At 47.1% G+C, this 11,207-nt stretch overlaps 1 protein-coding gene across 1 annotated transcript; it reads left to right on the top strand.

Annotated features, from left to right (window-relative positions):
* Positions 1–356: 356 nt before the first annotated feature.
* LOC144604642 (protein FAM83D-B-like) lies at positions 357–10,640 on the top strand. Its single transcript, XM_078419277.1, has 4 exons — positions 357–830; positions 4,822–4,989; positions 7,483–7,607; positions 9,285–10,640. The coding sequence occupies exons 1-4, from the start codon at positions 357–359 to the stop codon at positions 10,228–10,230; spliced, it is 1,713 nt and encodes a 570-aa protein (XP_078275403.1). The 3' UTR covers positions 10,231–10,640.
* The last annotated feature ends 567 nt before the right edge of the window (positions 10,641–11,207 follow it).

Raw genomic sequence — 11,207 nt, 5'->3', positions numbered from 1 at the left:
AGGGGTAGATGTTCGCAGGGGGCGTTGTACAGGCTGTGAGGTCCCAGACAGACACGACCAGCTGGAGTTATCGTTGAGGATCAAGGCGTGCAGCAGAGTCGGTGCCGGGACGTCCACTGGCGAGCTCAGGTTTGGAGGTTTGGAGGGAGGGAGGGAGGGGGTCAAGACTTCAAGGCAGCAAGTCCCAGTTTCGCTGGGGTCCAAGACTTTTACATGGGGCGACAGTAACCCAGGCGAGAGAGAGAGAGAGGGGCGAGGTACAGGAGACCCATTGAACCTCGGGGTGGGGGGGGATCTCAGGAGGGGTTCGGGGGACCACCAGGTAGGTGGAGGTGTGAAGTATCTGGCACCGCGCCATGAATGACTCCCAGTGTTTGGATGACTTCCCGGTGGTGTCCCGGTGGACCGCCGTGGACAAACAAGAGGTGGGGGTCCGCGACTTCTACTGCGAAAGCCAGCGCTTGGCCCTGGAGGAGTTGGTGTCCGGTGGCAGGGAGGCTTACACCACTTTCCTGGACCGCGAGAAGATGCCGGGCTTCTTGTCGAGCCAGGAGATCGAGGAGATCTTGAGCTCCACCGTCAGAGCATCAGAGACCACTGGCGAGACCCTGGACCAGTCCTTCACCGGCTCCCAGGGACAATCCACCGGGACTTACTTCCCTGATGTTTCGGACATGGAGGTCCCCGACCTGGACCTGGGGTGGCCCACCTTCCCGGGCGACCAGTGCCGAGGGGTGACTCAGGTGGAGGTGCATTTCCAGCCCAACTACGGCGACCTCATCTACAGCTGCAAGGAAGCCATCAGGAACCTCATCAGGAAGGCAAAACAGGTAGAGTTATGCAACAGACCCTTCGGCCCAACTCGTCCAATACCGACCAAGGTGCCCCATCTAAGCTCATCCCATTTGGCCCATCTCCCTGTGAACCTTTCATATCCTCGTGCCTGGCTAAATGTCTTTTCAATGTTGTTATTGAACCATCATCCAGAAGGTTTAAAAGATGTGGGATCATATTGCAGTTATATTGTGCTTTTCCCCATCCAATTGAACCACTTCCGTGTAGGAGAAAAAGACAAAATTCTTGAGTAACTTAGCGGGCCAGGCAGCATCTCTGGAGAACTTATTTAGGCGATGTTTTGGGTCAGGATCCTTCTTCAAACTGATTCGTGTAGTAGAAACAAAGAATTGGAGATGCTGGTTTATACCAAAGATGTTTGGCATGTTAGGATTAACTCTTCTGCTCTATTTTGGTGAATTGGGACCTTTTAAACTCCTAGAAACATAGTCATAGAGTATGGTAACAGGCCCTTCAGCCCAACGTGCCCTTGCCGACCAAAATGCCCCATCTATACTAGTGGTGACATTTTAGGTTGTAACCCTTCTTCAGACTGTGGTCTGAATCTTTGGTATAAACCAACATCTGTAGCTCCTTCCTATTAGGGTAAACCAGAAGAAATACTGTAAACACAGCATCTGAACACTCTGCATATACAAGGCTCTAGACCTATCTGCTGCCATGGATATAAGTAGGAAGTAGGTAGGAACTGTAGATGCTGGTTTAAATCAAAGATAGACACAAAATGTTGGAGTAACTCAGTGGGATAGGCAGCATCTCTGGAGAGGAGAAGGAATGAAAGAGAAGCAAAAAAAGTAACAATGATAAAGGAAACATGGCATTGTTAATTCCTTATTGTTACTTTTTTGCATATCTTTCATTTGTTCTATATCTCTCTCTAGTGTAAGAAATTAACTGCAGATACTGGTACAAATCGAAGGTATTTATTTCACAAAATGCTGGAGTAACTCGGCAGGTCAGGCAGCATCTCAGGAGAGAAGGAATGGGTGAAGTTTCGGGTCGAGACCCTTCTTCAGACTCTCTCTACATCATCGTCTGTATCTCTCGTTTCCCTTTCCCGTGACTTTCAGCCTGAAGAAGGGTCTCGACCCAAAACGTCACCCATTCCTTCTCTCTAGAGATGCTGCCTGCCCCGCTGAGTTACTCCAGCATCTTGTGTTTATTGCTGCCAAGGAGATGGAAGAGTTGATAGCAATGAGTAAGTTGCTTTGTTTATATGTGTGATGATCAAAACAGATTATTCTGTTTGTAAGTATTGATTTACAGGTTGGTGATTCATTCTTTCTTAGTAGACAACCTAATAAGCACATAGATTGAAGTTAAGGCATTCCAGAACTGGAAATACAGGCTGTAATCCACAATCACATAACCAAATATATATACTTAACATCTACCCTTGGGTATTGGTATAGGATAACACTGAAAACTCGATAACACTGAAATATGTATTAGTGTTTTTTGTTTTTTTTGCAGGGTCTGAACTCAAAGCATGCACATCCATAAACCGTTATTGTTTTTGCAATGAGCTCCAAATATGATTGTACAGTACTTGTACAAAACCCAATGTTAAATTTTAAGCAAAACACAAAGTGCTGGAGGAACTGAGACAGTCAGGCAGCATCTGTGGATGGAATGGACAGGTGATGCTTCAGATCGGGAACCTTCTCCCCAGTCCCTTCAAGCCGCTGCCAGACTCGCTGAGTTCCTCCAGCACTTTGTAGTTTGCTCAAGATTCCAACATCTGCAGTTCCTTGTGTCTCCAATGTTAAGGTTTAATCTGCTTCCTCGTTTATTTCCAATTGCCAGCACTCTTCACTTGGCGACTTTTATAATCTTTCCTACCATACCCTCAACGTGATGGGTATTTTGATCTGGAAAATCTCTCTGTTCCACTTCTCCAACGATGCTGGATTGTCAGAGTTCATCACTGGATTATCAGTAGAGCTGCTGCTTTACTGCGCTTGCAGCGCCAGAGACCTGGGTTTGATCCCGACTACAGGTGCTGTCTGTACGGAGTTTGTACGTTCCACCCGTGACCGCGTGGGTTTTCTCCGAGATTTTCGGTTTCCTCCCATACTCCAAAGACGTACAGGTTTGTAGGTTAATTGGCTTGGGTTTGTATACTTGGTATAAGTGAAAAATGTCCCTCGTGTGTAGGATAGTGTAAATGTGCAGGGATCGCTGGTCGTTGCAGATTCGGTGGGTCGAAGGGCCTGTTTCCGCGCTGTATCTCTAAACTAAACTACTTATCAACTATTTTTGTGGGGGAAAGTGGAAGATAAAAGTGAATTTTATAGCAACTTTCACATTCTCAGTCTTCCAGCGAAATCGAGGGCATGGCTTTAAGGTGAGAGGGTTTAAAGGAAACGTGTTGGACAAGTTTTTATTTTTGTACAGGGAGGTCGGTGCCTGGAATGCATTGCAGAGGTGGCAATAGATATGGGAGTGATATTTAAAGGCTTTTGGTTAGGCACATGGATATGTGGGCAATGGAAGGAATGGATCACATGCAGGCAGAGGAGAATAGTTGAACCTGGTACCATGTTCAGCATGCACATTATGAGCCGTAGGGCCTCTTCCTATGCTGTATTGTTCTACATAGCTTCACTACCATGAAACTACTTGCAATCAACGGGGCAGCAGCAATTAAAAGCAATGAATTGGAGCCAAAGGGAATGGGTAATTACAACACTATTCATCTGAAGAATCGTGATTTTTGGCTAGACTACCTTGTGCATTAACAATGCCTTGGGTCCTGTTACTCCATTCCCTTTATTTTATCCCACATGATGATGGCATGCGATGAATTGCGTACAGTTTTGGTCTCCTAATCTGAGGAAAGACATTCTTGCCATTGAGGGAGCACAGAGAAGGTTCACCAGATTGATTCCTGGGATGGCAGGACTTTCATATGAAGAAAGACTGGATAGACTCGGCTTGTTCTCGCTGGAATTTAGAAGATTGAGGGGGGATCTTATAGAAACTTACAAAATTCTTAAGGGGTTGGACAGGCTAGATGCAGGAAGATTGTTCCCGATGTTGGGGAAGTCCAGAACAAGGGGTCACAGTTTAAGGATAAGGAGGAAGTCTTTTAGGACCGAGATGAGAACGTTTTTTTTCACACGGAGAGTGGTGAATCTGTGGAATTCTCTGCCACAGAAGGTAGTTGAGGCCAGTTCATTGGCTATATTTAAGAGGGAGTTAGATGTGGCCCTTGTGGCTAAAGGGATCAGGGGGTATGGAGAGAAGGCAGGTACAAGATACTGAGTTGGATGATCAGCCATGATCATATTGAATGGCGGTGCAGGCTCGAAGGGCCGAATGGCCTACTCCTGCACCTATTTTCTATGTTTCTAAACACAAACGCTGCTCAAGTCCTTGGCTGTGGATAATCAAAGGGAATTTAAAAGAAAAAATATATAATAGGTTCTGGAAATTCAGAGCAAAGGAAACAAAGGGCAGCCAGCACCATGGGCAGTACAATGGCGCGGCGGTGGAGCTGCGGCCTTACAGCGCCAAAGGCCTGAGTTCGATCCTGACGACTGAAAGACCCTGAAAGAGACCCAACATGTGGTCTGCCCTTTCCCTCTATAGATTCTGCCTGACCCACTCGTGTTTCTCCAACACCTTCTGTGTTCTGATGAAGCGTCGTTGACTTTAAACACCAACCTTGCTCCACAGATACTGCCTGAGCTGCCGAGTGTTTCCAGCACTGTTTTTATGGTAGCAAACTGGTCCAAATTGCGAAATTCAACCCCCCGCTAACCCACTGCTCACTGATTCTATGATACCTTATTGTCGTACGCTCCTGGGGATAGTGAAATGCTTCATTTTGCATACAACCCAGTGGAATCATGTAGCAAACCTGACCAAGGCGCTACACAAGTGTTGCCATGTTTTAATGGCGACAGAGTTGCAGAGTTCACTGAATTTCTAAGCATGTTTATTTTTTTTAATACATTGCAGGTCATTGCACTAGTGATGGACTCGTTCACCGATATTGACATTCTCCAGGACCTCCATGAAGCCTGCAGAAGGAAAAGAATCCCTGTCTATATCCTTCTCGATCAATCTGGTCTCCCACTGTTTCAACAAATGTGCCGGGATGCTGGTGTCTGGGTGGACGAAGAGAGGGTGTGTCTAATTACTTTTAGTTTATTGTTGTCGTGTGAACCGAGATATAGTGAAAGGCGTCAGAAGTTCATAAGCCGTAGGAGCAGAATTAGGCCATTCAACCCACTGAGTCTGCTCATCTGTGTCACCCACCACCCAAGGCAGCATATTCCAGGCACCCACCACCCCAGGCAGCATATTCCAGGCACCCACCACCACTGGCAGCATATTCCAGGCACCCACCACCCTCTGTATTTAACAGTATAACAAAAACAACAATGCAAACTTGCCCCACTCGTCTCCTTCAGACTTTGCCCCTCTCACCTTAAAGCTATGCCTGCTAGAATTTGGAGGCCTTTCTGCCCATTGCACTGTGCTAGCCTTTAGAGACTTTTAATCTGATTAATTCCATTATTCCCTTCCACAATAGCTCCTTCAAATACTTATTGCAATTCCCTATTCATGAATCCTTTTCGGGGCAAATTATTGTAGGTACTTTAAAAAAATGAAAAAAATGAAATGGCTTCTTTTGAGATTGTGTTTGAAAGCGCATCTGTAGCTGTTTTTAAAACTTTCCCTTCCCTGAGCCTCAACCCTAAACATTCAAGCCTAACATGGTTGCCTGACACTACATTTTGGTTTGTATCTCTTCCCTTTGTATTTTATCAGATGGTACCCTGTACTAAATGCGGTTGCAATTTAGAAACATGGAAACATTTGCTCACACAAATGTGTTACCACGGTTTGGGGTGAACAGTGGTAGAGTTGCTGCCTTGCAGCACCAGAGGCCTGGGTTCGATCCTGACTATGGGTGCTGTCTGTACGGAGTTTGTACCTTATCCTCTGTGACTACGTGGGTTTTCTCCAGATGCTCCGGTTTCCTCCCACATCCCAGAGACGTAGAAATTTATAGGTTAATTGGCTTTGGTAGAAAATTGTAAATTGTCCCCAGTGTGTAGTATAGAACTAGTTTACTAGGGTGATTGCTGGTTGGCGCGCAAATTCAGTGGGTTGAAGGGCTTGTTTCCGTGCTGTAACTATAAAGTATAGTCTAAAGCAGGGGTGTCAATCTACCGACCCGCGAAGGGGTCCAATCCGTCCTGCGGGATGATTTGTCACCTTCCCACTCCCCAGCTCCCGGGGGTGAGTGGAAGCTACGCCCATATCCGGCCATGTGGTGATGTGGGCGGGAAAAGGGCCACCGCTGGGGAAGGTGGGGAGTCTCAGCGTTGTTGTGGACACCGGGAAGTGCCTGGGCTGCCACCACAGAGACCGCCACCATGTACCTGAAACCCAGGTGAGCGCGTGGATAGAGGCTGGTGGGAAGTCGCCGCACTGTGAATGGGGCCGCAGCCAGCGATCCAAAATCTGAGCTGCTCTCCAGGGTGGGGGCTCTGTGTTTGGGTTAAGGTTAGGTGGGATGTGAAGGTGTGCCGGTAGTTATGCGGGAATAGGGAAGAGAAGGGAGAAGGTGGAGGTAAAGGATGGGAAGGGAGGGTTTTTAGGGTTGAGGAAGGGAAGAGAGGGTGTTGAGGGAGGGGAGTGGGGGAGAAGAAAGGAAGTGGGGAGGGAGGGGGTGAGGAAGGGAGCAGATGAGAGAAGGAATGGTGTTTAGGGATGAGGGAAGGGAGGGGATTTGGGAACGAGGTAAGGAAAGAGAGGATGGAGTGGGGGAGTAGCTGGAAGTAAGGAAGTGGGGATGAGAGAAGGGATAGGCTGAGGGAAGGGAGAGGGCAGGTGAGGGTAGAGAAGGACATGGGAGGTGAGGGCAGAGGATGTGAGGGGAAGGAAGACAGACATAAGGAGAAGGATGGGGAGCGGGGCCTTCAGGTGAGATGATGGACAGACCATCTTTCACCATGGCTGTTCACCACCCAGCCAGCCCATTGTGGGCAAAACATAAACACTGTAGGAAGACTCTAAGACAGGGGAACAGAATTAGGCCAATTAGCCCATCAAGTCTACTTTGCCATTCAACCATGGCTGACCTATTTTCTCTCTCAACCACATTCTTTCTCCCTGTAACCTAATCAAGACCTATCAATCTCTGCCTCAAAAATACCCAATGTCTTGGCCTCCACCGCTGTCTGCAGCAATGAATTCCACAGGTTCACCACCCATTCCTCCTCATCTCCATTTTGAATGAATGACCCTTTATTCTGACGCTGTGACCTCTGGTCCTGGACTCTCCTATTACTGGAAACATTATTTCCACATCCTCGGGCCTAGATACCAATCATGAAAGTAATGCTTGCTGGGCAATCTTCTTCATAAGAAACAATATTCGTAAAGTGAAACACTTTGTAGTTGTAGCAGAGACTGAGACATGTGAGAGCGGGTTGAAAAAATGAAGGCAGCGAAAGCTGTGGGAGCGTTTGCGCGTGCACAACTGTTCCCCGGCCCGCATGGTCGCATTTTGCCCATTCCGGCCCGTGACCTAAAATAAGTTTGACACCCCTGGTCTAAAGGCTGCCTGAACTCTCTGTTTCACATTTATCTATTCTTCACTTCCAGAAGATGAGAGTCCGCACTTTAAAGGGATGTACTTATTACTCAAGAACAGGAGCCAAAGTCATTGGAAAAGTCCATGAAAAATTCTTGTTAATTGACTGTGAGAAAGTAGCTACTGGCTCCTACAGGTAAAATGGACCTCTGTTTGTATTTAAATCTATGAATAATAACCATTAGGTTTACTATGAATTGTAATTGTTAATAATATTGCCATGCAATTCCTTTGTATCGCGAACGATTCCCCAGAAAGTGGGTATCCTTTAAACACTCATTTGTTGATGGAAGGTATGAGGTAGAGAAATTATTCCCCTTGCCTTGCAGTAGGGGAAGAAGAAGTATTCTTTTCCCCACACACAGCACTGTGCCTTTTATCACTTCTTTATTAGATCATTTAATTTTTAAGTGGTTTGTACAGGTCTACCACCGTTTTCCTCCCCCCTGTCCCGTCCCCGTCCACCCCCCCGCCCCAGCACCCTTGGTTCCAGAGCCTTTGCATTGTCCGTTTTGCTAGGCCAACAAAGTTCATGGCCTCCAAGAAGAGTCCAATGGTACTGGAACAGTCCGCGTGGGCCGCCTGGGGGCTGTGATACCGGCCCGCAAAGTCGGTCTCGGGTCAGTTATGGGAACGGATCTGCCGGGTGTGGCCGGGCCAGAGTTCCAGAGCCCCAGCAGCAGGGGGCAAATTCGACCCGCTGATCTGAGCAGAAGTCCCGATGAGGTCGAGATCAGTCACCTCGCCATATGTGGCCTCGGCGCCACATCTTCGAGAGGGGGGGGGGGGGGGGGGGGATTGCACTTTTGTAATTTTGTCCTGATTATAGGAGGTGCCGGACCATTAGTTGCTGGAAAATCAGTGGTGGATCTGTATATGAAAGTGCAGAGCATTTTACATATAGTACAGCTGTTTGTTTGGTTCAGTCGATGCTGAGTCAGCCTTGGATCCTACTTTGAATGCACAATGTGCATTGGTCACTGTTTGACTGTGAGCCTTGCAGCATTATTGATTTAAGCAAATTCTGCTTGTACAGCTGCAGAGACCCAGATTTGATTCCGATCTCTGGTGCTGTCTGTGTAGAGTTTGTACGTTCTCTCTGTGACTGTAGGTTTCCTTCGGGTGCTCTTATTTCCTCCCATATCCCAAGGAAGTGCAGGTTAGCAGGTTAATTGCCCCCCCTGTAAAATTGCTCCAAGAGTGGAGGGAGCTGATGCAAAAGTGGAACAACATAGAACTTGGGTGATTGATGGTCAGTGTGGACTCGGTGTGGAAACTGAAGGGTCAGTTTTCATGCTGTATCTTTTAATCAATTCAATACATCTAATTAGGATTGAGGGGAGAAATAGATAGATTGATTTAGGCAATAAGAATGGGCACAGCAGTCGAGTTGCTGCCTTACAGAGCCTTAGACCTGGGTTCGATCCTGACTACGGGTGCTGTCTGTATGGAGTTTGTATATTCTCCCCATTGCCTGCAAAGGTTTGTTATGGGATCTCCGGTTACCTCTGAAGATGAGCAGGTTTGTAAGTTAATTGGCTTGGTGGCATTGTAAATTGTCCCTAGTGTGTGTAGGATAGCGTTGGTGTGCGGGGATAGGTGATTGGTGCAGACTCGATGGGCCAGTTGGCCTGTTTCCGCACTGTATCTCTAAACTAAACTAACTTGTATTATTGGAGCCATCTCTTGAAACGCTGACTGTAATTTTTTTTAAATTGGTCCTTGCCTTTTATTTAACCTTTCCCTGCCATTTTGTCCCTGTTTGTGTTTAACCCTTACCCCCTATGTTTTGCTGCCTCCAATTCTTCTGCAGCTTCACTTGGACGGATGGCAAACTGAACCGCAGTAACCTGACTGTGCTGTCGGGGCAGTTGGCAGAGTACTATGATGAAGAGTTCCGGATACTGTATGCCCAGTCGGAGCCGATACCTTCCACCCACATGGGCTACGGGAAGCAGGCTATTTACGAGGAGCTCACGATGAAAAGATTGGTGGCCAAAGATCCCGCTCTCGCCAATGCTCTAAGACAAGGGATCGTGAAGTCTACTCCAAGAAAGCTCAAACCTGCCGACAAAAGGCCCCGACAAGAGAGCCCCGAGTCAACGGACCAGCGCGCGTGTGAAGCATCGGCCCTGGCTGGTAACGTTCCACTGATGCATGAAGAGGTGAGGACCATTTCTACACAGACTGAGCTGCAGTGGATGCCAGAGGCCAGGATGCAGGGGGTTTCTACACAAACCTGTATTTTAACAAAGGAGATGGAAACCCAAACATCATTCCTCTCTCAATCGTCTGACACTCCGACATCTGGGGTCGTTCAACGGGCTCAAGTAATAACTTCTTCAGTGCTGGTGTCACCCACTACGGTGGGTGTCAGCGAGACTATGGACTTGCCCAATCTGCCTCCTGCCTCCACTGCTGAGTCCACGGACAGTTCAAGTACTTCATCTGGTACCACTGGTTCTGAGGGTCAGCCTTGCCGCCAAGCTGCCGGTTACCCGCACTTGGCCCACCACAGTGCCGACGCCACGCTGTGGAACTACTTTCAGAAGCTGAGCAAAGAACGGCAGATGCACTACTCCACCATCCGCTCAAAGCTGAACAACATGGTGGCCATCCTCTCGCGGAACAGGCACCTGAACGCCATCCGCAGCCGTGAGGCCGGTCAGTACACCGCGAGGGACAGGAGAGAGTTGACGAGCAGGGTGTTCGGCCATGGCGAGGTACCCACTCTGGCTTCATTCACACTGCGCAACTGAACACCGCCTCATTCTGCACCCAATGGCTAGTGCAGTTAAGCAAGCGCCGGCAGTGCAATGGATAGATATCAAGTCTTCAACATAACAACCAGAATACATGCTTCTTGGATGAATTATAGTTGTTTGGCCTTGCAGCTGTGCATACCAACATGCACGTCATTTCTTTGCACGGAGGAAACAATGTTTACGGTTTTGATGCATTATTTTTCTCTGAAGACTGTGTCTTTTTATTTAAAATTGGAGACATTTTACCACCTTTTTTGTAGCTGAAGACCGGAGTTTAGCTCTCTCGCCTCTGCATCTGATGCTTGACTCGAGCCCCATTCGAAAGATTCCAACCGTGCGCTCTGTTGCAGTACTGAAGGACCTTCGCGTTGTCAGAGGTGCCACCTCATGAAAGGGGTGTTCAATTGAGACTCCTGCCTCCAATGGGTAGATATGAAAGATCCTACGTAACAAAAAGTACCATTGTTTTGTACAACCACTTTATAAGTGTTGGCTTTTTCTTCCCTTTTTTATTGTCTGTAATACCGTACCTGGTTTTCTTTTTGATAATCAAAGATTGTGCTTAGACATAGAAAATAGGTGCAGGTGAAGGCCAATTAGCCCTTTGACACAGCAACTCCATTCAATGTGATCATGGCTGATCATCCTAAATCGTTACCCCGTTCCTGGTTTCTCCCCATATCCCTTGGTTATGATAGATGGAATCAAAAATGAAACTATTGTTGTAGAAACGATGCAACAATTGGGTGGATAATGAAAAGAAATGGATTCTCCTGAATGACTCAAATTAATTTGCATTTTGTAAACGTAAGGAATAAAATAAGGGAAAATTTTAAATTCTTTACCTCGGTTGCTTTGAGGGACATAATACAATTTTGATACATAATTAACTTCACTGCTTTGATATCTAACCACACAAATAAAGATGATTTTGGTTTTGAGGATAAAGACAAAGGGAGATTATTTTCGAA

This window comes from Rhinoraja longicauda, chromosome 22, assembly GCF_053455715.1.
Source record: "Rhinoraja longicauda isolate Sanriku21f chromosome 22, sRhiLon1.1, whole genome shotgun sequence".
In the NCBI taxonomy this organism is placed as follows: Eukaryota; Metazoa; Chordata; class Chondrichthyes; order Rajiformes; family Arhynchobatidae; genus Rhinoraja; species Rhinoraja longicauda.
The sequence above is the reverse complement of the archived record's forward strand: the minus strand, read 5'-3'. Positions and strand labels throughout refer to the sequence as shown.